Genomic DNA, 27,700 nt, shown 5'->3' with positions numbered 1-27,700 from the left:
AGACCCCCCCCTCTAAGGAGAGCAGCCAATCGACACTCCTCTACTCCTGTCTGTCAGACGCGAGTGAGGCAAAGCCAATAAACGGCTCTTGCTGTTTACATTGTGATCAGCCGTGATTGGACATGGCTGATAACTCCTGGCATGCGCCCGTGGGGGTGCGCATTGCGGCGTTTGTTGTTGCGGCGTGTCAGTCTGACACACCGCAACTCCAATCTGAGTAAAGAGTCTTTGACGGAAACTCTTTACCTAGATCGGAATTTGGGTGAATCTGACTGACATGCCGCAACAACAATCGTTGCGTCGCGCACCCCCACCGGCGGGCGCCAGCAGTTATTCTGCTGGACATCATATGACGCCTAGTCAGGATAACTAAACCACTTCCCGATTGTCATTTTGCTATAGGCCGGACGGGAAGGGGTTAACCTGGGCAGGATTAATATTACGCCTTTCCATCCACTCCAGAAAGGAAGATTTATTGTCCTTATTCAGAGAATCAATCCAAGCCTCGCTCTCCACGTTCTTCTCATTGTTGTCCATCATTAGAGAACGATCTGTTTACTCCATGGGATCAGGGACTGAACAGAGCTCTTCACCATGCTCTGACCAGGAGAAGCAGACAAAATTCCCGGGCTCCTCCATGGGCCATAATCAGTGTATAGGAGGCAAGCCCCTAGTCCCTTCCAAAAGCCGCTGTCCCAGTTGGGTCTGTCATAACCTTAGATAGTAATAACCCATGGAGAAGATCGCACACAGTTTTTAAAGCCTCTCATTCTGCTACTTCCCCTTCTGAGCCGGTGTGGGGTAGACCCGTCACTTCTCTGCGTCATTACAATTCCACAGAAGAGGAGCTTTAAATGTTACCTCCGGGCCAAGCTGGGCGTCAATACAAGAATCCCATTCCTGCCTGTCTACAAGATCCTTCAAAGAGGTCTTCACAGTAGGGTGTGCAATCATTTAGAGACATGAAAATGTATTATTTTATCCTTCTAAGTGAGATTTTACTTTTATGTTTTATGAACATATCTACAATAAAAATATATGTACTGCACTTTGATACTGGTACTACACTCCGGGATAAATGAAGTGTCATCTATCCAGATGTCTCCAACAGAGATGTGGAACCCACAGAGCTTATCATTTGGTCCTGCATCACCCTAGTCCAGGGGTAGGTGACCTTAAAGAGGTGGAGATCTACCTGAATAACATGGGAGAGGTCAAAGACCGTCGGGAACAGTGTCGCACACCTGATCGTCTCATCACACCTGATTTAAACCTCAAATTGCCATACTACTGCGTCACAATCGCCGGCATCGCGTGGGCAATCATGGGCTTAAATCAGGTGGTGAGGAGGCAACATATCGTTTTCAGAGGGGCAGCAGTGCCTTCTGAGCTTGTGAATGAGCCCTTATCCCGCATACACACGATCCGGCTTTCTGGCAGACTTGGCTCGGCGGACCGGAATCCGTCGGACAATTCGATCGTGTGTGACTTTTTTTCCGACAGACCTAGGAATAAAACATGTTTCAAATCTGTCCGACGGACTAAAAATCGGGAAAACCGTTCATCTGTGTGCTGGTCCGACGGGCCAAATACGACGCAAGGGAAGCTCTTGGCTACTGGCTATTGAACTTCCTGGTTTAGCCCCATTTACGTCATCACGTTGAAAACAAATGGACTTTCGAAGGGACGTAGTCCGGTCGTGTGTGGCCAAGTCCGTTTCGTTCAGGAAGTCCGTCGGGAAGACCGTCGGACCTAGTCCGCCGAAAAGTCATGTGGGAGACACCCGCAGAGATATTTTTGAATTGCGCGCCTATACTTGCTATTAAAGTGGTTCTAAAAGCTAAAGCTTCTCTGCCTTCATGCATTCTATGCCACACTTGAGCCCGATCCCGATCTAGTGATGTGCACGAGAGCAGAAGCTCTCACGCATTTCTCTCCCTCCTCATTGGTTGAAACACAACAGAGGAACCATTGGCAAACACAGCCAGAAGGAGAGAGTGGGGGTGTCATGTACCTGGTCTGAAAAGAATTTAACGAGAGGGCTTCACTTGCGGCTAGGTGCCCAGCACCCGTGAAGATGCTAGGCTCAAAGTAAAAAAGGATTGAACAGAACTCCATGAGATGTTCAAAGATTTGGATATTTTTTTTAAGAACCTAACCCTGCTTTATACTTCTCCACAACTTTACTACACCTCTCTGGTGTGTTCCTTGGCCTTCATGTTTTTTCACTAAGGTTCTTTAACAAACCTCTGAGGGCTTCACAGAACAGCTGTATTTATACAGAGATTACATTACACACAGGTGGACTCTATTTACTAAATAGGTGGCTTCCAAAGGCAATTGGCTCCACTAGATTTTAGTGAGGGGTATCAGAGTAAAGGGGGCTGAATACAAATGCCCCTCCCCCCCACACTTTTCAGATATTTATTTGTAAAACATTTTGAAAAACATTTATCATTTTCCTTCCACTTCACAATTATGTGACACTCTGTGTTGGTCTATCACATAAAATCCCAATAAAATACATTTAAGTTTTTGGTTGTAACATGACAAAATGGGGAAAATGTCAAGGGGTATGAATACTTTCTTTAAGGCACTGTGTATATATTTATTTTTTCTTTGTTTAGCCCCTATATAACTTTTAGTTTGCCCCTTTTCAGCTTTTATTAACATCTTCTTTCCCTTCTCTTTTCAACTATTATTTTACTGCAGATTTCTACTTCACTTTTTTAGTGTTTTATTAAAAATGGATATTAACCTTTTTTTTATTTATTTTTTTGTTTCATTTGTTTAATATGTTTCTTTGTTTATTTTGTAAATGTATGCATCTCAGGAAAACCCCACAGCCATATATTATTATAAAAGTTACTTTATTGAGTATCAGAAGGACATTGGATGGTATTTAGTTGGCGGCGACAGTCTGGTCCACCCAGGATCTGAAGGAGGTGACGCGGGCGTAGACTCCAGGATAAGATGGAGAGCAGGTGCCGAGTCCAAAGGACACAACGCCGGTCAGGGTCCAGGCTCCGTTCCTCTCACACACAAGGGGTCCACCAGAGTCACCCTGAAAATGAACAAAACCAGAAATGATAGAAGAGTTCTCATGGTGATGAATGTATGTGTGACATCTCTGGTCTGCATTTCTTACACAATGGAGTCATGAAATTATATCATCTACGTATCTCAACCTGAGTGTGGGCTCAGTCCTGTATATATAAATGGGACCAGTATTTGGATAGCAATGTGGTTCTAAATCATGTCTTTTGAGGTGAACATACATTTCTAAGAGAAGCCATCATTGGTGGTCAGTATTATATTGAGTCTGCTGGGTGTAAAAGGAATGTAAAGGCATTTTTTGTGTGGAAAGATTGGACCCCTTGTCAAGTTTTTATTGCTGTCTTTGTACCCATTGGAGACACCCCCTCCCCTTTTTTTTGGTTCCCTGAAACAACAATTGATGAGAAATCCAATATTTTAGAGTAGTCACCAGAACAAGAGGTGATGGGAAATCCTCCAATGGGGACAAATGTTCCTATGACAATGCTCTGAGATGGGAAATCCATTCACTTTGATGAGATTTCCTCTCACTTCCTGTTGCATCTCCAGGACAGGAAATGAAACAAAATATTTCCAGCAGGACACAGACAGCAAATAATACCCAATTCACCAACAAGTGATCCGATGTGAGTATCAACTTGTAAGGGATCCCTTGAATCATTTACCAGTTCACTCCCACATCACAAGCAGGTCAGCCAGTGAGTAGACCAGTAGACAATTACACGATACTTATATGTATGTCAATCCATTTTTATTCATTTGTGATGGAGTGATTAAGGATTAGAACTTCTGTCAGGTTTTCATTGCTGTTCAGGGCTCTACTAGAGAGATTTCCCCTCACTTCCTGTTCAGATGACAATGTTTCCCCAGACAGGAACACAAACAGGAATAAAAATCTAACAGATGTCCTCTTCTCCTCTCATCATAGTCTCCTCCTCATAGTTTTTTATTTTTATTTCTGTCTGTGTTGTCTTCATGTTTAGTAAACTGTTTTCATCAAGACAGAAAGTGAGGGGAGATTTCAAAAAAAGGGAGCCATGAATAGAAGTAAAATTCCGACAGGGTTTCTAATCCTTCCCTACTCTATGCAAACTTTGAAACTAAATAAAAAACATTGTTGGACATACATTTTAAGATGTCCTTCTATCATAATTGCCAATTTTTGGACTTTGCATGACCCACGTAAGGTTATCTACACCATGATGGCACTGCTCAACCACAAAGCCAAGCCCAGTGCCATCTTATATGTTCTTTTACAAAAAAAAAAAACATTGTTGGACATACATTAGCGGGTCTCAGAGGAGAACTTGAACTCGGGAACGAAGCATGAAACATTAATATGAACCATTAAGGAGCCTAAAAGAACCCCTCACCACTCAACATAATGTAGAAGATAATTCACCGTATGAACCAGAACATGGGACCATCAATGGTGGAGAGAATCATTCAGTATTTACTCATCAGTACTCATTAGAATTGATATAATTTTCAGTCCTAGAATAATATATATATTACTCTATGAATGATTTGTTAGGCTACATAGACTGTTCTGTCTCATATAAAATGAACCAACTGCATCCTTAAGCTATTGTTCTGTTCAAAATTGTGTAAAAAAAAAAAATGCTAACACTGGTCAATAGAAAATCTGTAGATCATCGTACCATGCAAGAGGTGGCACCGGAGGCACCGGCGCAGATCATGGAGGAGTGAATTTTGGTTCCGAAGTATCTCTGGCACTGACTGTTGGTAAGAAGAGGAAGGGCTGTCTGCTGGAGTTTAGCTGGCTTAGCTTTTGCTGTGAGAGAAAGGGAGAAGAAATATATAAGCTCTAGACATCTTTATGCACAACCCTCTGCAGGAGACCACGTTTGTACTCCCAAGTGTTAACCGGGTAGCACTTTTGTATTTTTTGCTATTCTAATCCCCTTACTGGCAGCATCGGTGTATCCCCATCCACTGGTGAGGCACCTTTCTCCCGCATTGAAGACATCGGAGAAAGCAGCAAGACACACGGGAGACACGCGGTCATTGAGGGTGGCAGGACTGGAAAGCTTGATCAGAGCGATGTCGTTGACAAAGGTCCTGGCGTTGTACTGCGGGTGACTGAAGAACTGAAAAAATTTATATTAAGGATTTATGTTTTTATAGATTTTAATAAATCAAAATCTTCTTCTGAACTTGTAATAATTGTCCCTCTGAACCTTCTCAGTTTGTAGTTTAATCTGCTTACTTGTCATCTTTTATCCTCCTATTAACATTATACTGAGAGTTGTCTCCACCTTAAACCGACATCATATGTTATATTAAGTTGGGGGAAGTGGAAAAAGTCCCCGGTCTAAAAAGTGATGGAAGGGCCAGAACTCCATGTCACTTGTAAATCAGAGGAATCTCAGCTGAGAATTCGAACACTTACGTTGGCCATGCCACTGCTTTAAACAATGGGACACAAGAGGGTAAGCAACCTCAGCACACCAGCTGTGGTGAAACTATAAATCCCACGAGGCATTGCAAGACTCTGACAGCCACTGACATGACTCCCCGGGGGGCTGAGGCATGATGGGATTTGTAGTTTCACCACATCTAGAGATCCAAGGCTGGCTACTTCCTGGCTGGATGATGATAATGGATGTCCTACAGCCAGGAAAAAAGGCGGGCTCTATCCAACTTGCTACAGCTTCTAATGCACATTGTGTGAAGCTCCCCGTGTTCAGTGAAATCAAAGTAAGAAATTACAGTCAAGACTGGAGAGAAGGCTGGAGGTCCACTTTATCTGCTTTCCTGCTTCAGGACTGAAGAAGAAACAAAGCCCCATTTATAAGACCATTTGTAGTCTTAAAATGTAATAAGAAATAAGCCTGCCCACTCATATATATATATATATATCACTATATTCTCTACATAGGAAGAAAGCTTAGAAGACACAATCATGAGGCTGATCACGTTCTCATGTCTAAAATGCATAAAAAATTGGAGTTCTCCTTTAGTAATAAGAACTTACTCTGCCGACGGACTTGACTTGCATGGGCTCAACATTGGATAAAAGGTCAAATTCACCCAGAATCACAAGGTCAGAAGATCTGGATGGAAGACAAACATGGTAGTTCATTGGTAACTTGTTTCTATATTTCTATATCTAGGATGTATCTGAACTATTAACCAGAGGCTCTGGATGGAAAGTTGGATAAATGGCTCTATATTTAGGATATGTCTGAACTATTAGCCAGAGGCTCTGGATGGACAGTTGGATACATGGCTCTATATTTAGGATGTGTCTGGTCTATAAGCCAGAGGCTCTGGATGGACAGTTGGATAGATGGCTCTATATTTAGGATGTGTCTGGTCTATAAGCCAGAGGCTCTGGATGGACAGTTGGATACATGGCTCTATATTTAGGATGTGTCTGGTCTATAAACCAGAGGCTCTGGATGGACAATTGGATAAATGCCTCTATATTTAGGATGTGTCTGAACTATTAACCAGAGGCTCTGGATGGGTAAATCCCCAGTAAAGCTTTGCAGTGAAAGTTGACCCCGCAGTAGAATATTATCATATAAGACTCACATGACTTCACAGTGGGCAGCAGTGACAACCCAGAGACTGTTGATGACGGAGCCGCCACAAAAGTGGAATCCAGTGCTGTTCTGTGGAGGAAGGAGGATGGAGGAGTCATGAGGTCATTGCTTTATATATAGAGATTATTTCACCTACCCCATGAAAATTCTCCCCCCCATATAAAACTAAACAATGTTGAAGTTACAGAGGGGGACCACTTAGGCCTGGTGCAAGGAAGCTTTACAAAGCCCCAATATTCATCACTTGGGTTTTCTAGAAGACAAATGCAGAGGGAAGATTCAAGGTACATAGATGACATTACCAGTCTCTAAAGCTGAACTCCAGACAGTTATAAAATACTCCAATTATTGTAAAATCTAAGTATGTATCATTCGTGGAGAAAATGCTGCTCCGTTTTCCCTTTAATCCTGATCACTGGGTTTCTCCTGGAGGAGAGGACCATTCATTCTGGACTCTGATATTTCCCTTCAGCTTGAGATCACATGACTTATTGTCTAGGCCAGTGATGGCGAACCTCGGCACCCCAGATGTTTTGGAACTACATTTCCCATGATGCTCAACTACACTGCAGAGTGCATGAGCATCATGGGAAATGTAGTTCAAAAACATCTGGGGTGCCAAGGTTCACCATCACTGGTCTAGGCAGTCAGGCGTGCTGCTAACACTGGAAGCAACCTAAAGCAGCACCTTCAACCCTCCTATTGTTATTATTTATCCATACCAGAAACACTGTAGACTTTTCTTTTATTGGAATCTAGGACCATTTTAGAGAGGTTCTGCCCTTGAGGATAGAAGTTGGAAGAATCTCCACATACCCCCCACCTTTGATCTTTGGATGGTGTCTACCTTCTCTGATCACATTGATCATCTCCTAGAGTCTTCTAAGTGCCATCTCCTACTCATTGATGTTCTTTGTTGGGAGACATCTTATCACCTTCCCCTCCCCCCCTTTGCTTTATGAAGAGGGTTGTCACCTACCCCTGCCTCCTCCCAATTAGCTTTCCTAGGAGGACTGTTTTATGTTAAATCTTTCAATTTGGAATCGACAAGTAAAACATTCAGTCAGTGAAATTCTAAATTGTGTCCATGGGAAGTTCTATATCTGGGGGATGGGGGAGGTCAATGTGTTTGAACACAATGGATGACATTCTTAGCCGACAGATCCCTAGAAATGACAATTGACCCAGAAATGTTATAGTTTAGAAAGCAAGATAAAGATGTGTTATGAGATCATCGTACCTGAATAGACACCTGCCATGGCCAAGAACCAGGGACGGCATTTTCTCCATTCACAACCCTGGCGTTGTCGGAGATATAAGGACTGATGGCGGGAACACCGCAACCTGAGAAAATACACGATCTTATTATAACTGCCAGTAATACATTGTTACACACCGCCATATATTACAACACAACGTCTGTTTGGGTTTTGGAGATTTTTTTTTTTATCGTCTTTACACTTTTGCTTTCATACGATTCCTTAATGTAGCAGAATTTTAAGAATTAAAAAAAAAAATTGAAATAAAATAATCAGGGCCAAGGCTATCATTGGTTTATCCATAGTGGATGGGAAATTCAATTTTGAAGCTGAATTTAATCCTTTAGCGCGGTTCTGCGGTGTGATCAATAAGATGGAGATTGCCACAAGCCTTCCACATATTCAGATCAACGTACTACGTTTTACATACGTACTATGAATGTATGTGTCTAGAATATTTTATATATATTTATATATATATATATATATATATATATATATATATATATATATATATATATATATATATATATAAATAATAAATATAAATTATATACAGTATTCTACAAACATCCAGTACATGTACTCACCATGTTGATGGGGACAAGGGCCTCATCCCCACAACCCTGGCCGGTGGTTGTGGGGGTCTGCGGGCAGGGAGTTTATCAGAATCTGGAAGCCCTCTTTAACAAGGGGACCCCCAGATCCCGCCCCCCCTGTTTGAAATGGTTAGGGGGTACAAAAGTACCCCTACCATTTCACAAAGAAAGACTCCTTTCAAACGTCTTTTCACTTTGCTTTCATACGACCCGTAATATAGATGAATTTTAAAAAATAAACAATAAAATAATCAGGGCCAGGATATCATTGTTTTATACATATTAGATGGGAAATTCATTTTTGAAGCTGAATTTAATCCTCTAGGATGGTTCTGTGGTGTGATCAATAATATAGAGATTGCCACAAGCCTTCCACATATTCAGATCAAAGTACTACGTTTTACATACGCACTATGAATGTATGTATCTAGAATATTTTATATATATATAATATATATCTATATATCATATATATCTATAGATCCTATATATATCTATATATGTAAATAATAAATATAAATTATATACAGTATATATACAGTATTCTACAAACATCCAGTACATGGACTCACCATAGGCTCTGCTGAGCAGGACCAGGCAGGACAGGACCCACAGTGTTGCCATTTTCTGATATTCTTGGATATGAGGACAATTGTAAGGTCTGTTCAGTTTATATACGCTCAGTCAGCCAATCAGGGGAGAGCTCCAGGTTTGCTATTAGGACAATTTTTAGACTTCCTTATCAGGGAAACCTTTAGCAATTGCGGATATTCCACCGACATGGGCTGGAGGAAAAGCTATGAAGAAACAGGTGTTAGAGGAGAACGTCACTCATCCAGACTCTCGCTGAGTGACGGAATCTACAATTAGTCCAGCTATCAGAGTACGTCATTTACTCCATATTACTTAAAGAGTAGGTTTTTTTTTTTTACGTTAAGGAACATCTAAAAAAAAAATGTATGAATATTGTGGATCTACATAACAGAATTTTTCACCACTAAACACACACAGGTCTTGCATTCCAAGATCTCACCAACGCTTCTCTCGTCTCTCCTAATAACGAATTCCTTTTCAGTTAGGACACAATCCATCATAGACCATGGGCTCCCCTCCTCCACTTCGGCTCAGCAGTGTGGGGGATCTCACCTTTATTGAAAAAAAAAAAAAAAAAAGCTCCAGGATACAACAAAACCATGGGAAATAATGGCACAAACCAACATTTATTGAATAAAACTCTAATGCCGCGTACACACCCCCGGACTTTCCGGCAGAAAAGGTCCGACGGAATCATTCTGTCGGACATTCAGATCTTGTGTGGGGCTTCATCTGACTTTTTCTTTCTACAATTCTGACGGACCTGGAAATGGAACAGGTTTAAAATCTTTCCACCGGAACCAGTTCCTATTGAGAAAACCGCTCGTCTGTGTGCTGTTCCGACGGACCGAAAACGACGCAAGGGCAGCTATTGGCTACTGGCTATTGAACTTCCTTTTTCTAGTCCCGTCATTGCGTTCTAAACCATCAGACTTTGGTGTGATCGCGTGTAGGCAAGTCCATTTTGGCGGAACTCCGTTTGAAAAGTCCTTTCGGAGTTCAGTCCGAATGAGAAGTCCGCTCGTGTGTACGCGGAATAAGATTCCAACAAGACCTAGAGGTTTAAGCTTTCTGGATTTAACTGGCTGAATGTCAGTGGAGAGTTTTTATGAGTCTAATGCCAATGTGCACCATTTTCTGTCTTTGATTTGTTGTGGATGTTCCATTAGTGCGCTGGTGGTCTAGGCCGACTTCAGAAAGATTATTGGGAGATATTCTGTTATATTATGCCAGAAGTACAAGCAGAGTGATCTCCACCCCCACAGTGCCTGCATAGATCTCCACCCCCCACAGTGCCTGCATAGACCTCCACCCCCACATGGCCTGCATAAACCTCCACCCCCCACAGTGCCTGCATAGACCTCCACCCCCACATGGCCTGCATAGACCTCCACCCCCCACAGTGCCTGCATAGACCTCCACCCCCACATGACCTGCATAGACCTCCACCCCCACAGTGCCTGCATAGACCTCCACCCCCACAGTGCCTGCATAGACCTCCACCCCCACAGTGCCTGCATAGAGCTCCACCCCCCACATGGCCTGCATAGACCTCCACCCCCCACAGTGCCTGCATAGACCTCCACCCCCACAGTGCCTGCATAGACCTCCACCCCCACATGGCCTGCATAGACCTCCACCCCCCACAGTACCTGCATAGACCTCCACCCCCCACATGGCCTGCATAGACCTCCACCCCCCACAGTACCTGCATAGACCTCCACCCCCCACATGGCCTGCATAGACCTCCACCCCACAGTGCCTGCATAGATCTCCGCCCCCCACAGTGCCTGCATAGACCTCCACCCCCACAGTGCCTGCATAGATCTCCACCCCCACAGTGCCTGCATAGATCTCCACCCCCACAGTGCCTGCATAGATCTCCACCCCCACAGTGCCTGCATAGATCTCCACCCCCCACAGTGCCTGCATAGACCTCCACCCCCAGAGTGCCTGCATAGACCTCCACCCCCACAGTGCCTGCATAGATCTCCACCCCCACAGTGCCTGCATAGACCTCCACCCCCACAGTGCCTGCATAAACCTCCACCCCCACAGTGCCTGCATAGATCTCCACCCCCCACAGTGCCTGCATAGACCTCCACCCCCACAGTGCCTGCATATACCTCCACCCCCACAGTACCTGCATAGACCTCCACCCCCACAGTGCCTGCATAGACTTCCACACCCCACAGTGCCTGCATAGACCTCCACCCCCCACATGGCCTGCGTAGACCTCCACCCCCCACATGGCCTGCATAGACCTCCACCCCCCACAGTGCCTGCATAGACCTCCACCCCCACAGTGCCTGCATAGATCTCCACCCCCACAGTGCCTGCATAGACCTCCACCCCCACAGTGCCTGCATAGACCTCCACCCCCACAGTGCCTGCATAGATCTCCACCCCCCACAGTGCCTGCATAGACCTCCACCCCCACAGTGCCTGCATATACCTCCACCCCCACAGTACCTGCATAGACCTCCACCCCCACAGTGCCTGCATAGACTTCCACACCCCACAGTGCCTGCATAGACCTCCACCCCCCACATGGCCTGCGTAGACCTCCACCCCCCACATGGCCTGCATAGACCTCCACCCCCCACAGTGCCTGCATAGATCTCCACCCCCACAGTGCCTGCATAGACCTCCACCCCCCACAGTGCCTGCATAGACCTCCACCCCCACAGTGCCTGCATAGATCTCCACCCCCCACAGTGCCTGCATAGACCTCCACCCCCACAGTGCCTGCATAGATCTCCACCCCCCACAGTGCCTGCATAGTTCTGGTGTGACATCATTTAGCAGAGATGAAGGAGACAGCAACACAGGACCTGTAAAGCCCCCCACTGACCTTGAAAAAATGAGGTACTGACGACTAACTACAAATGGTATGGGAAACGTTTTATCTCTATAGATAAGTTGGTTTTATCTCTTATATTCAAAAAAGAGTGGATATTATTGAAGATGAGGAACATCTCCAAAATCAATGGATCTTATGGTTCAATAATATAAATTTTTCACAAATAAACGCACAGAATTCTTGGATTCCAGATCTCACCAATACTTCTCACATGTCTCCTAAGGACCCCATAACTAATTAATTTTCAGTTAGAAGAAATTATACCATAGACCATGGGCTTTCCTCCTCCACCATGGCTTAGTACTATAGGGATCCCACCTTTTTTTTTAGAAGAAACTCAAAGATACAATATAACAAAGGAAATAATGGCACATACCAATATCTCCCTTGTCACCTCCTCCCATGTCTCCAGGGGTTGTCCAGAGTCTTTCCCATCTTCTTGAACTCCCTACCCCAATATTTCCAACTATCTACTAACCTATCCACCTATTAGGCGATCCCTGAAAATATATCACTTCAGAGCGACGTATCCCACCTCCACCTAATGAACTTGTACTTTGACTTTCTCCATCAGCTCATCCCCCACAGGTACAGTATTCGTTATCACTTGACCCCTTCCTTTTAGGTTCCTTTAGGCCCTCTGGTCCCAATTGTATTGAATTGTACCGCAACTGTCCCGTCTCCCTAAATCTGTTGGAAGTTACATAAATCCTGTATAATAATAATTAGATATGTGCACTGACAAAAAAATGTCTTTGTTTTTCGTTTTGTTTCATTAGTTTTTTTGCTTTTTTTGGAAATTCGTGATTTCAAAAATTTGGAAATTCGTAATTTCATAAATTCGGAAATTCGTAATTTTAGAAATTCGGAAATTCATAATTTCATAAATTAAAGAATTCGGAATTTCAGAAATTTCAGAAATTTAACAATTCAGAAATTTGGAGATTTCGGAATTAACAAATTTGTCAAAATTCATTAAAAAAACTAACCAGATGGATTGATCTCTTTTTTAAGGAGATCAAATGCACCTGTGGCCAGGGTCTCTCTCCCACCAACAGGACTGCCCCGCTCATCCACTCCTGGTATTGCTGATATGCTTGCGGTTAGCGGTTCCACACATTAAAAATAAAATAGAACTTCCATAGTGTAATCCAGTATGTTTAATTAAACAGAAATACTCTAATGCCGCGTACACACGACCGGACTTTTCAACATCAAAAGTCCGACGGAATGATTCCGGCAGACCATTCGATCGTGTGTGGGGCTGCAGCGGTCTTTTGATTTGCAAAAGTCTGACAGACTTTAGAAATGCAACATGTTTCAAATTTTTCCGCTGGAACTCCGCCGGACCCAGTTCCTACCGAGAAATCCGCTCGTGTGTATGCTAGTCTGACGGACAAAAACCGACGCGAGGGCAGCTATTGGCTACTGGCTATTCTAGTCCGGTCGTACGTCATCACGTTCTCATCCGTCGGACTTTGGGGTGATTGTGTGTGTCCGTTCATTCGGAAAGTCCGTCAGAACTCTGTCAGAACTCCGTCGAAAGTCTGTCATACCTAGTCCCTCGAAAAGTCCGGTCGTGTGTACGCGGCATAAGGCCGGGTTCACACCATTGAGAATTGGATGCAAGATCCCTACATCCAATTCGCAATAGCAGGAGATTTTGACCGCTTTTCTATGGAGCTGGTTCTTTTGGTCTGTTTCAGGTGGGTATTCAGCCCAAAGTTAGGGCTGAAATCGGACCTGAAATGGGGAACCAGCACGCACCAAACCCCTGCTGGGAGACGGATACGTCTTAGGTGTGAACCGAGCCTAAGATTCAACATAAGCTTTTTGTGCCTTGGCCTGAACGAGCTAGCTATCACAGTATGCCACAACATGCTCAACAACGCACGCAAAAATGCATGAGCTGCAGCAATCTGCTTTGCTTTGTAAATTGACCCTTAATCGGCCACCGGCTAAATACAATCCACCCATCCAATTCGCAGTGGTGTCAACCCAGCCTCATGCCCCGTACACAAGATCGGACTTTCCGACAACAAAATCCATGTTTTTTTTTTTTTTACGATGGATGTTGGCTCAAACTTGTCTTGCATACACACGGTCACACAAATGTTGTCGGACATTCTGAAAGTCAAGAACGCGGTGACGTACAACACCTGCAAAGAGCCAGAGAAAAATGAAGTTCAATAGCCAGTGACGCTCTTCTGCTTGATTCCGAGCATGCGTGGAACTTTGTGCGTCGGAATTGTGTACACGCGATTGGAATTTTACGACAACGAATATTGTTGTCGGAAAATTTGAGATCCAGATCTCAAATTTTGTTTGTCAGGAAACTCCGATGGAAAATGTCCGATGGAGCCTACACACAACTCCCATCGAACATTTGTTGTCTGAAATTCCGACCGTGTGTACCAATAAATGTTGGTTTGTGCCATTATTTCCCATGGTTTTGTTGTATCCTGGAGCTTTTTTTTTTTTTTTCAATAAAGGTGAGATCCCCCACACTGCTGAGCCGAAGTGGAGGAGGGGAGCCCATGGTCTATGATGGATTTTGTCCTAACTGAAGAGGAATTCGTTATTAGGAGAGATGTGAGAAGCGTTGGTGAGATCTTGGAATGCAAGACCTGTGTGTGTTTAGTGGTGAGAAATTCTGTTGTGTAGAACGACAATATTCATACATTTTTTTTAGATGTTCCTTAACGTAAAAAAAAAAAAAAACCCTACTCTTTAGGTAATATGGAGTAAATGACGTACTCTGATAGATGGACAAATTGTAGATTCCGTCACTCGGCGAGAGTCTGGATGAGTGACGTTCTCCTGTAACACCTGTTTCTTCATATCTTTTCCTCCAGCCCACGTCGGTGGAATATCCGCAATTGCTAAAGGTTTCAATGATAAGGAAGTCTAAAATGATCCTAATAACAAGCCTGGAGCTCTCCCCTGATTGGCCGACGGAGCGTATATAAACTGAACAGACCTTACAATTGTCCTCATATCCAAGAATATCAGAAAATGGCAACACTGTGGGTCCTGTCCTGCCTTGTCCTGCTCAGCGGAACCTATGGTGAGTACATGTACTAGTAAAATATTCTAGACCCTTACATTCATAGAGCGTATGTAAAACGTAATAAATTGATCTGAATATGTGGAAGGCTTGTGGCAATCTCTATCTTATTGATCACACCGCAGAACCGTCCTAGAGGATTAAATTCAGCTTCAAAAATGAATTTCCCATCCAATATGGATAAAACAATGATATCCTGGCCCTGATTATTTTATTGTTTATTTTTTTTTAATTCTTAAAATTCATCTATATTACGGGTCGTATGAAAGCAAAGTGAAAAGACGTTTGAAAGGAGTCTTTCTTTGTGAAATGGTAGGGGTACTTTTGTACCCCCTTACCATTTCAAACGGAGGGGGCGGGATCTGGGGGTCCCCTTGTTAAAGGGGGCTTCCAGATTCTGATAAACTCCCTGCCCGCAGACCCCCACAACCACCGGCCAGGGTTGTGGGGATGAGGCCCTTGTCCCCATCAACATGGGGACATGGTGCTTTGCGGGGTCACAGACCCCCAAAGCATCCTCCCAATGTTGAGGGCATGTGGCCTGGTACGGTTCAGGAGGAGGGGGCGCTCTCTCTTCCCCCCCTCTTTTCCTGTGGCCTGCCAGGTTGCGTGCTTGGATAAAGGGTCTGGTATGGATTTTTAGGGGGAACTCCACGCCATTTTTTTTTTAAATTTGACGCGGGGTTCCCCTTTATATCCATACCAGACCTAAAAGGCCTGGTAATTGAATTTGGGGGAACCCAACGCTTTTTTTTTTATTATCAATGACTTTCAATGACTGTTCTCTGTATTGCGGGGAGCCGACAATTCAGTATAGCCGCGAGTGATTTTACAAGACTTATTTTCCTGCAGAAATGACACTTTGTGCAGGGACAGTTCTAAGCACGGGAAACATGCGCCCCTTCACAGGCATACTATAGATACCCCCCAGGTACAAAATTTAAAGGGATATTACACTTTTATTGTTTCACTTTAAACATTATTAAAATCACTGCTCCCGAAAAAAACACAATTTTTAAAACTTTTTTTGCATTGATCCATGTCCCCTGGGGCAGGACCCGGGTCCCCAAACACTTTTTAGGACAGTAACTTGCATATTAGCCTTTAAAATTAGCACTTTAGATTTTGAACGTTCGAGTCCCATAGACTTTAATAGGGTTCTAAAGTTCACGCAAAGTTCTGGTGCGAAACGAACAGGGGGTGTTCAGCTAATCCCTAATAAGAAAACGTGTTTTTCTCAGGTTGCGGTGTTCCCGCCATCAGGCCTCATATCTCCGACAACGCCAGGATTGTGAATGGTGAAAATGCCGTCCCTGGTTCTTGGCCATGGCAGGTGTCTATTCAGGTACGATGATCTCATAACACATCTTATCTTGCTTTCTAAATTATAACATTTCTGGGTTTATTGTCATTTCTAGGGATCTGTTGGCTCAGAATGTCATCCATTGTGTTCAAACACATGCCCCTTCCGCCATCCCCCAGATATAGGACTTCCCATGGACACAATTTAGAATTTCACTGAGTGAATGTTTTACTTGTCAATTCCAAATTGAAAGATTTAACATAACACAGCCCTCCTAGGAAAGCTAGGTGGGAGGAGGCAGGGGTAGATGACAACCCTCTTTAAAAACCCCTCCCGAGTAGGTAATAAGATGTCTCCCAACAAAGAATATACAGGAGTAGGAGATGGCATTTAGAAGTCTCTAGAACAGCCTTTCTCAACCTTTTCAACACAGAGGAACCCTTGAAATAGTTCTCCGGTCTCGGGGGAACCCCTGCTAAAAATTTGAACTCATGGTTGGTCAGTGGGAACAATGGTCCATACACTTGTGGTCATTGGGAAGAATTACCTCTTTACAGATAGCTAAAAAGATCAATGGTGTGAGTGGGAAGTTATCTGAGAGGCAGAAATTGCCCAATGCTGAAGGAACCCCTACAACCTCTGGAGGAACCTTAGGGTTCCACGGAACCCTGGTTGAGAATCACTGCTCTAGAAGATGATCAATGTGATCAGAGAAGGTAGACACTATCCAAAGATCAAAGGTGGAGAGCAGGGCTGGACTGGCACAGAAATTTGGCCCTAGACTTCTTCCAGACCGGCCCACTTACATTTTCAGTGTCCCATGAGCAGCCCCCTTACATCAGAGTGTACCATGAGCAGCCCCCTTACATCAGAGTGTCCCATGAGCAGCCCCCTTACATCAGAGTGTCCCATGAGCAGCCCCCTTACATCAGAGTGTCCCATGAGCAGCCCCCTTACATCAGAGTGTCCCATCAGCAGCCCCCTTACATCAGAGTGTCCCATAAGCAGCCCCCTTACATCAGAGTGTCCCATCAGCAGCCCCCTTACATCAGAGTGTCCCATCAGCAGCCCCCTTACATCAAGTGGCCCACTAAGCCATCGGCCCACCGGGAAACTCCCGATAGTCCCGATGGCCAGTACATGCCTGGTGGAGAGAGTATGCAGAGATTCTTCTAACTTCTGTCCTCAAGGGACGGAAACCTCCTTAACCACTTGCCGACCGCCTCACGCCGATGTACGTCGGCAGAATGGCACGGGCAGGCATAAGCACGTACATGTACGTGCTTTGCCTCCCGCGGGTCGGGGGCCCGATCGGGCCCCCGCCCGGTGCCTGCGGCGGTCGGTTTTCGTTCGGGAGCGATCCCGGACGAGGGGACGGCCATTCATTCATGGCCACCCCCTCGCGATCGCTCCCGACGAATGGAAATCCCCGGTGACATCACTTCCTCTCCTGTAATGTAAACACAGGAGAGGAAGTGATGTATTCTCTCCTCCGTGTCGGTATTTTTCGTTCCGACACGGAGGAGAGCGGATCAGTGAGTTGCACCAACACATCCCACACACAGTAGAACATGCCAGGCACACTCACACCCCCCCTTTACCCCCCGATCACCCCCCCAATTACCCCTGCCCCCCAGTCACAGTGACACCAATGTCATTTTTTTTTTTTTTTTTTTTTTTTTTGCATTGGTGTCATTTGTGACTGTAATAACTGTTAGGGCAGTTAGGGTTAGCCCCCTTTAGTTCTAATGTACCCCCCTAACCCCCCCAATAAAGGTTTAACCCCGTGATCACCCCCCGTCGCCAGTGTCACTAAGGCTGGGTTCACATTGCAGCGGTTTATGAGAACGAATGTGATTCGCACCGCACTGCAGTGCAAATCACATCCGATCTCTGTGCGATTCGAGTTCAGCCATTCGCCGCACCCGCCGCACCCGCCACACCCGCCGCACCCGCCGCAAATTCGCACGGGACCCTTTTTTTGGCCCGCAGCAGAATCGGATCGCATGGGTGTTCACACCATGCGATCCGAGTTTGCAGATCGCACTGCGATATGCGAACTGATCTGGGGGTGTCAGTAACATTTCACTGACACTCCCAGCAGTTCGCATAGGGCAGTGTGAACTGCCGCCGGGAGGCATGCGATGCGGGAACCCGCCGCGGATTCGCGGCGTTTCCGCATCGCTCCAGTGTGAACCCAGCCTAATAAGCGATCATTTTTCTGATCGCCGTATTAGTGTCACAGGTGACGCTAGTTAGGCAGGTAGGTATTTAGGTTCGCCGCAGCTTTTTATAGCGCTAGGGACCCCCATATACTACCGCATAAAGCCCCCTGATTGCCCCCTAGTTAACCCTTTCACCAGTGATCACCATATAACTGTTACAGGTGACGCTGGTTGGTTAGTTATTTTTTTATAGTTTCAGGGCACCCGCCATTTATTACCTAATAAAGGTTTAACCCCCTGATCACCCGGCAGGTGTCATTTGTGACTAATAACTGTTAGGGCAGTTAGGGTTAGCCCCCTTTAGTTCTAAGGTACCCCCCTAACCCCCCCAATAAAGGTTTAACCCCGTGATCACCCCCCGTCGCCAGTGTCACTAAGGCTGGGTTCACATTGCAGCGGTTTATGAGAACGGATGTGATTCGCACCGCACTGCAGTGCAAATCACATCCGATCTCTGTGCGATTCGAGTTCAGCTATACAGATAGTATGGCTGAATTCGTGTCGCACCCGCCGCACCCGCCGCAAACTCGCACGGGACCCTTTTTTTGGTCCGCAGCAGAATCGGATCGCATGGGTGTTCACACCATGCGATCCAAGTTTGCAGATCGCACTGCGATATGCGAACTGATCTGGGGGTGTCATTAACATTTCACTGACACTCCCAGCAGTTCGCATAGGGCAGTGTGAACTGCCGCCGGGAGGCATGCGATGCGGGAACCCGCCGCGCATTCGTGGCGTTCCCGCATCGCTCCAGTGTGAACCCAGCCTAATAAGCGATCGTTTTTCTGATCGCTGTATTAGTGTCACAGGTGACGCTAGTTAGGCAGGTAGGTATTTAGGTTCGCCGCAGCTTTTTATAGCGCCAGGGACCCCCATATACTACCGCATAAAGCCCCCTGATTGCCCCCTAGTTAACCCTTTCACCAGTGATCACCATATAACTGTTACAGGTGACGCTGGTTGGTTAGTTATTTTTTTATAGTTTCAGGGCACCCGCCATTTATTACCTAGTCTCACTAGTGTACCCCTAAATTTAGGGGTGTCTACTTTCTAAAATGGGGTCATTTGGGGGGGGGGGGTTTGTGTCATCTTGGCATTTTATGGCCTTCAAAACTGTAACGCCCTTAGAAAGCCTGAAGGCGGTGCTTGGTTTTTGGGGCCCCGTACGCGGCTAGGCTCCCAAAAAGTCCCACATATGTGGTATCCCCGTACTCAGGAGAAGCAGCAGAATTTATTTTGGGGTGTCATTTCACATATGCCCATGGCATGCGTGAGCAATATATCATTTAGTGACAACTTTGTGAAAAAAAAAAAAAGTTTGTAATTTTCCCGCAACTTGTGGCAAAATATAAAATATTCCATGGACTCAACATGCCTCTCAGCAAATAGCTTGGGGTGTCTACTTTCTAAAATGGGGTCATTTGTGGGGGTTTTGTGCCATCTTGGCATTTTATGGCCTTCAAAACTGTAATAGGTAGTGAGAAGTGAACTCAAAAAATTACGCCCTTAGAAAGCCTGAAGGCGGTGCTTGGTTTTCGGGGCCCCGTACGCGGCTAGGCTCCCAAAAAGTCCCACATATGTGGTATCCCCGTACTCAGGAGAAGCAGCAGAATTTATTTTGGGGTGTCATTTCACATATGCCCATGGCATGCATGAGCAATATATCATTTAGTGACAACTTTGTGAAAAAAAAAAAAAAAAAAAAAAAGTTTGTAATTTTCCCGCAACTTGTGGCAAAATATAAAATATTCCATGGACTCAACATGCCTCTCAGCAAATAGCTTGGGGTGTCTACTTTCTAAAATGGGGTCATTTGTGGGGGTTTTGTGCCATCTTGGCATTTTATGGCCTTCAAAACTGTAATAGGTAGTGAGGCGTGAAATCAAAAATTTACGCCCTTAGAAAGCCTGAAGGCGGTGCTTGGTTTCGGGGCCCTGTACGCGGCTAGGCTCCCAAAAAGTCCCACATATGTGGTATCCCCGTACTCAGGAGAAGCAGCAGAATTTATTTTGGGGTGTCATTTCACATACGCCCATAGCATGTGTGAGCAATATATCATTTAGTGACAACTTTGTGTAAAAAAAAAAAAAAAATTTTTTTTTTGTCATTATTCAATCGCTTGAGGCAAAAAAATAAAATATTCAATGGGCTCAACATGCCTCTTATCAATTTCCTTAGGGGGTCTACTTTCCAAAATGGGGTCATTTGGGGGGGTTTTGTACTGCCCTGTCATTTTAGCACCTCAAGAAATGAGATAGACAGTCGTAAACTAAAAGCTGCGTAAATTCCAGAAAACGTACCTTAGTTTGTAGATGTGACAACTTTTGCGCAAACCAATAAATATACAATTATTGACTTTTTTTTTACCAAAGACATGTGGCTGAATACATTTTGGCCTAAATGTATGACTAAAATTGAGTTTATTGGATTTTTCTAATAACAAAAAGTAGAAAATATCATTTTTTTTCAAAATTTGCGGTCTTTTTACGTTTATATCGCAAAAAATAAAAATCGCAGAGGCAATCAAATACCATCAAAAGAAAGCTCTATTTGTGGGAAGAAAAGGACGCAAATTTTGTTTGGGTACAACATTGCATGACCGCGCAATTACCAGTTAAAGCAGCGCAGTGCCAAAGTGTAAAAAGACCTCTGGTCATTTACCAGCAAAATGGTCCGGTCTGAAAGTGGTTAAAATGGACCTAGATTCCAATAAAAGAAAAGTCTACAGGCATACTATTAAGTACACAATGGGGGTTTATTTACTAAAGCTGGAAAGTGAAAAATCAGGCTCACTTCTGCATAGAAACCAATGAGCTTCCAGGTTTTATTACCAAAGATTAACTGAACTAGCTGAGGTTAGAAGCTCATTGGTTTCTATGCAGACATGAGCCGGATTTTTCACTTTCCAGCTTTAGTGAATAAACCCCATTGTGTACTTAAAAATGTGGTATGCCTGTACTGTCTTGCTGGCATGGATAAATAATAACAATAGGAGGGCTGAAGGTGCTGCTTTAGGTTTCTTCCAGTGTTAGCAGCACGCCTGACTCCAGAATAGATGGTCCTCTTCTCCATGAAAAACCCAGTGATCAGGATTAAAGGGAAAACGGAGCAGCATTTTCTCCACGAAAGATACATACTTCGATTTTACAATAATTGGAGTATTTTATAACTGTCTGGAGTTCAGTTTTAGAGACTGGTAATGTCATCTATGTACCTTGAATCTTCCCTCTGCATTTGTCTTCTAGAAAACCCAAGTGATGAATATTGGGGCTTTGTAAAGCTTCCTTGCACCAGGCCTAAGTGGTCCCCCTCTGTAACTTCAACATTGTTCAGTTTTCTATGGGGGGAGAATCTTAATGGGGTAGGTGAAATAATCTCTATATATAAAGCAATGACCTCATGACTCTTCCTCCACAGAACAGCACTGGATTCCACTTTTGTGGCGGCTCCGTCATCAACAGTCTCTGGGTTGTCACTGCTGCCCACTGTGAAGTCATGTGAGTCTTATATGATAATATTCTACTGCGGGGTCAACTTTCACTGCAATGCTTTACTGGGGATTTGTCCATCCAGAGCCTCTGGCTTATAAACCAGACACATCCTAAATAAAGAGCCAATTATCCAACTGTCCATCCAGAGCTTCTTGTTTATATACCAAACAAATGCTAAATATAGAGAAATGTATCCAACTGTCCATCCAGAGCCTCTGGCTAATAGACCAGACACATCCTAAATATAGAAACTTTTATCCAACTGTCCATCCAGAGCCTCTGGTTTATAGACCAGACACATCCTTAATTTAGAGCCATTTATCTGACTGTCCACCCAGAGCCTCTGGTTTGTAGACCAGAGTCATCCTAAATAAAGATATTTTTTTTCAAATGTGCACCCAGTGCCTCTGGTTTATAGATCAGATACAATATAGAGACATATATCCAATTTACAGCTGACTGCTAATTCACATTATTACAAGATGCAGAAGGTAGGGGGCTGTATAATGTAGAAGGATGTGGATAGTATGAGTAGTATAGACTCTGACCTATTACCATATTACTGTGACACTGCCAGGAATTTCCCCATGTATGGAGCAAATATGGTTACGTTTGAAAACCATAGTTACCACGATACCCAACTGTTTACCAATGACCTACCATGTTTGTCTTCCCTCCAGATCTTCTGACCTTGTGGTCCTGGGTGAATTTGACCTTTTATCCAATGCTGAGCCCATCCAGGTCAAGTCTGTCGGCAGAGTAAGTTCTTATTACTAAAGGAGAACTCCAATTTTTTATGTGTTTTAGATGTGAGAATGTGATCAGCATCATCATTGTGTCTTCTAAGCTTTCTTCCTATGTAGAGAATATAGTGATATATATGTATATATGGGTGGGCAGACTTATTTCTTATTACATTTAAAGACTACAAGTGGCCTTATAAATGAGGCTTCATTTCCTCTTCACTCCCGAAGCAGGAAAGCAGATAAAGTAGACCTCCAGCCTTCTCTTCAGGCTTGACTGTAATTTCTTCCTTTGATTTCACTGAACACTGTGAGCTTCATACAATGTGCATTAGAAGCTGTAGCAAGCTGGATAGAGCTCGCCTTTTTTCCTGGCTGGAGTACATCCATTATCATCATCCAGCCAGGAAGTAGCCGACTCTGGATCTCTAGATGTGGTGAAACTACAAATCCCATCATGCCTCAGCCCCCCGGGGAGACATGTCAGTGGCTGTCAGAGTCTTGCAATGCCTCGTGGGATTTATAGTTTAACCACAGCTGGTGTGCTGAGGATGCTTACCCCCCTTGTGTCCCATTGTTTAAAGCAGTGGCATGGCCAACGTAAGTGTTCAATTTGTCAGCTGAGATTCCTCTGATTTACAAGTGACATGGAGTTCTGGTACTTCCATCACTGTTTAGACCGGGGACTTTTTCCACTTAAAATAACATATGATGTCGGTGGAGACAACTCTCAGTATGTTAATAGGAGGATAAAAGATGACAAGTAAGCAGATTAAACTACAAACTGAGAAGGTTCAGAGGGACAATTATTACAAGTTCAGAAGAAGATTTTGATTTATGAAAATCTATAAAAACATGAATCCTTATTATAACTTTTCTCAGTTCTTCAGTCACCCGCAGTACAACGCCAGGACCTTTGTCAACGACATCGCTCTGATCAAGCTTTCCAGTCCTGCCACCCTCAATGACCGCGTGTCTCCTGTGTGTCTCGCTGCTTCCTCTGATGTCTTCAATGCGGGAGAAAGATGCCTCACCAGCGGATGGGGATACACGGATGCTGCCAGTAAGGGGGTTAGAATAGCAAAAAAATACAAAAGTGTTACCCGATTAACACTTGGGAGTACAAACGTGGTCTCCTGCAGAGGGTTGTGCATAAAGATGTCTAGAGCTTATATATTTCTTCTCCCTTTCTCTCTTAGCAAAAGCTAAGCCAGCTAAACTCCAGCAGACAGCCCTTCCTCTTCTTACCAACAGTCAGTGCCGGAGATACTTCGGAACCAAAATTCAATCCTCCATGATCTGCGCCGGTGCCTCCGGTGCCACCTCTTGCATGGTACGATGATCTACAGATTTTCTATTGACCAGTGTTAGCATTTTTTTTTACACAATTTTGAACAGAACAATAGCTTAAGGATGCAGTTGGTTCATTTTATATGAGGCAGAAGAGTCTATGTATCCTAACAAATCATTCATAGAGTAAAATATATATTATTCTAGGACTGAAAATTATATCAATTCTAATGAGTACTGATGAGTAAATACTGAATGATTCTCTCCACCATTGATGGTCCCATGTTCTGGTTCATCCGGTGAATTATCTTCTACATTATGTTGAGTGGTGAGGGGTTCTTTTAGGCTCCTTAATGGTTCATATTAATGTTTCATGCTTCGTTCCCGAGTTCAAGTTCTCCTCTGAGACCCGCTAATGTATGTCCAACAATGTTTTTTTTTTTTTGTAAAAGAACATATAAGATGGCACTGGGCTTGGCTTTGTGGTTGAGCAGTGCCATCATGGTGTAGATGACCTTACGCGGGCCATGCAAAGTCCAAAAATTGGCAATTATGATAGAAGGACATCTTAAAATGTATGTCCAACAATGTTTTTTATTTAGTTTCAAAGTTCGCATAGAGTAGGGAAGGATTAGAAGCCCTGTCGGAGTTTTACTTCTATTCATGGCTCCATTTTTTGAAATCTCCCCTCAATTTCTGTCTTGATGAAAACAGTTTACTAAACATGAAGACAACAGAGACAGAAAAAATAAAAAACTATGAGGAGGAGACTATGATGAGAGGAGGACAGGACATCTGTTAGATTTGTATTCCTGTTTGTGTTCCTGTCTGGGGAAACATTGTCAGCTGAACAGGAAGTGAGGGGAAATCTCTCTAGTAGAGCCCTAAATAGCAATGAAAACCTGACAGAAGTTCTAATCCTTAACCACTCCATCACAAATTAATAAAAATGGATTGACATCCACATAAGTCTCATGCAATTGTCTACTGGTCTACTCACTGGCTGACCTGCTTGTGACGTGGGAGTGAACTGGTAAATGGTTCAAGGGATCCCTTACAAGTTGATACTCACATCGGATCACTTGTTGGTGAATTGGGTATTATTTGCTGCCTGTGTCCTGCTGGGAAGATTTTCTTTCATTTCCTGTCCTGGAGATGCAACAGGAAGTGAGAGGAAATCTCATCAAAGTGAATGGATTTCCCATCTCAGAGCATTGTCATAGGAACATTTGTCCCCATTGGAGGATTTCCCATCACCTCTTGTTCTGGTGACTACTCTAAAATATTGGATTTCTCATCAATTGTTGTTTCAGGGAACCAGAAAAAAGGGGAGGGGGTGTCTCCAATGGGTACAAAGACAGCAATAAAAAACTTGACAAGGGGTTCAACCTTTCCACACAAAAAATGCCTTTACATTCCTTTTACACCCAGCAGACTCAATATAATACTGACCACCAATGATGGCTTCTCTTAGAAATGTATGTTCACCTCAAAAGACAAGATTTAGAACCACATTGCTATCCAAATACTGGTCCCATTTATATATACAGGACTGAGCCCACACTCAGGTTGAGATACGTAGATGATATAATTTCATGACCCCATTGTGTAAGAAATGCGGACCAGAGATGTCACACATACATTCATCACCATGAGAACTCTTCTATCATTTCTGGTTTTGTTCCTTTTCAGGGTGACTCGGGTGGACCCCTTGTGTGTGAGAAGAACGGAGCCTGGACCCTGACCGGTGTTGTGTCCTTTGGACTCGGCACCTGCTCTCCATCTTATCCCGGAGTCTACGCCCGCGTCACCTCTTTCAGATCCTGGGTGGACCAGACTGTCGCCGCCAACTAAATACCATCCAATGTCCTTCTGATACTCAATAAAGTAACTTTTATAATAATATATGGCTGTGGGGTTTTCCTGAGATCCATAAATTCACAAAATAAACAAAGAAACATATTAAACAAATGAAACAAAAAAATTAATACAAAAAAAAAGGTTAATATCCATTTTTTAATAAAACACTAAAAAAGCGAAGTAGAAATCTGCAGTAAAATAATAGTTGAAAAGAGAAGGGAAAGAAGATGTTAATAAAAGCTGAAAAGGGGCAAACTAAAAGTTATATAGGGGCTAAACCAAGAAAAAATAAATATATACACAGTGCCTTTAAAAATATATATTCATACCCCTTGACATTTTCCCCATTTTCTCATGTTACAACCAAAAACGTAAATATATTTTATTGGGATTTTATGTGATAGACCAACACAAAGTGGCACATAATTGTGAAGTGGAAGGAAAATGATAAATGTTTTTCAAAATAAATATGTGAAAAGTATGGGAGGGGGGCATTTGTATTCAGGCCCCTTTACTTTGATACCCCTAACTAAAATCTAGTAGAGCCAATTGCCTTTGGAAGCCACCTAATTAGTAAATAGAGTCCACTTGTGTGTAATGTAATCTCAGTATAAATACAGCTGTTCTGTGAAGCCCTCAGAGATTTGTTAAAGAACCTTAATGAACAAACATGAAGGCCAAGGAACACACCAGACAGGTCAGGGATAAAATTGCGGAGAAGTATAAAGCAGGGTTAGGTTAAAGAAAAAAATATCCCAATCTTTGAACATCTCATGGAGCTCTGTTCAATCCTTTTTTTCCTTTAGAGCCTAGCACTTTCTGTTCCCACCTTCACGGGTGCTTGGCACTTAGCCGCAAGTGAAGCCCTCTCGTTAAATATTTTTCAGATCAGGTACATGACACCCCCACTCTCTCTTTTTGGCTGTGTTGGCCAATGGCTCCCCCTGTTGTGTCTCAGCCAATGAGGAGGGAGAGAAATGCGTGAGAGCTTCAGCTCTCGTGCACATCACTAGATCGGGATCAGGCTCAAGTGAGTATGCATAGAATGCATGAAGGCAGAGAAGATTTAGCTTTTAGAACCACTTTAACTTGGGGGTCTTTTAATGGGGGAAATTCTATTATTATTATTATACAAGATTTATATAGCGCCGACAGTTTACGCAGCGCTTTACAACATTAGGGTAGACATTACAATACAATTCAAGACAGGGGGAATCAGAGGGACCTGCTCCTTAGAGCTTACAATCTAGGAAGGAGGGTCAAGTTATACAAAAGGGTAATAGCTGTGGGGGATGAGCTAATGGAGAAAATAGTGCAGTTGTTAGATGGAGGCAGGATAGGCTTCTCTAAAGAGGAAAGTTTTCAGGGATCACCTAAAAGTGGATAAATTTGGAGACAGTCTGACAGATTAGGGTAGTGAGTTCCAGAGGATGGGCAAGGCTCGGGAGAAGTCCTGGAGGCGGATATGGGAGGAGGTGATGAGGGAGCTAGAGAGCAGGAGGTCTTGGGAGGAACGAAGTGGGCGATTAGGTTGGTATTTTGAGACTAGGCTAGTGATGTAGCTGGGGGCAGAGTTGTGGGTGGCTTTGTAAGTAAGTGTTAGTATTTTGAATTTAATTAATTGGGCAAGTGGCAGCCAATGGAGGGATTGGCAGAGAGGGGTAGCAGACACTGTGCGGTTTTTAAGGTGTATGAGTCTGGCAGCAGCATTCATGATGGACTGAAGGGGGGAGGAGTCTATTTAAAGGTGAGCCAATGAGGAGGGAGTTGCAGTAGT

The 27,700-nt window shown here is 43.9% G+C and overlaps 2 protein-coding genes across 3 annotated transcripts in view; one reads left to right on the top strand and one right to left on the bottom strand.

Annotated features, from left to right (window-relative positions):
- Positions 1–2,853: 2,853 nt before the first annotated feature.
- LOC143975791 (chymotrypsin A-like) overlaps positions 2,854–27,700 on the bottom strand; it is a 36,177-nt gene continuing 11,330 nt past the window's right edge. Inside the window, exons 1-7 of one of the 2 annotated variants that reach the window (XM_077478321.1) lie at positions 9,060–9,168; positions 7,870–7,973; positions 6,619–6,698; positions 6,056–6,134; positions 4,988–5,168; positions 4,719–4,852; positions 2,854–3,064 (exon numbers count right to left, since the gene is read on the bottom strand). In XM_077478321.1, coding sequence (XP_077334447.1) covers positions 2,903–3,064; positions 4,719–4,852; positions 4,988–5,168; positions 6,056–6,134; positions 6,619–6,698; positions 7,870–7,973; positions 9,060–9,111 — 792 coding nt within the window. In that variant the 5' untranslated portion in view covers positions 9,112–9,168 and the 3' untranslated portion in view covers positions 2,854–2,902. Of the gene's footprint in view, positions 3,065–4,718; positions 4,853–4,987; positions 5,169–6,055; positions 6,135–6,618; positions 6,699–7,869; positions 7,974–9,059; positions 9,169–27,700 lie in introns of those variants that run through there. The other variant, XM_077478323.1, reaches the window with a different exon arrangement.
- LOC143975790 (chymotrypsinogen A-like) lies at positions 14,949–25,966 on the top strand. Its single transcript, XM_077478320.1, has 7 exons — positions 14,949–15,011; positions 16,253–16,356; positions 21,957–22,036; positions 22,711–22,789; positions 23,656–23,836; positions 23,973–24,106; positions 25,756–25,966. Exons 1-7 carry the CDS (start codon positions 14,960–14,962, stop codon positions 25,915–25,917), a joined length of 792 nt encoding a protein of 263 aa, XP_077334446.1. The 5' UTR covers positions 14,949–14,959; the 3' UTR covers positions 25,918–25,966.

This window comes from Lithobates pipiens, unplaced genomic scaffold (genome assembly GCF_037356315.1).
Source record: "Lithobates pipiens isolate NorthernLeopardFrog02 unplaced genomic scaffold, aLitPip1_a1.2 Scaffold_13, whole genome shotgun sequence".
Lineage (NCBI taxonomy): Eukaryota > Metazoa > Chordata > Amphibia > Anura > Ranidae > Lithobates > Lithobates pipiens.
This window is presented reverse-complemented; position numbering and strand designations above follow the sequence as displayed.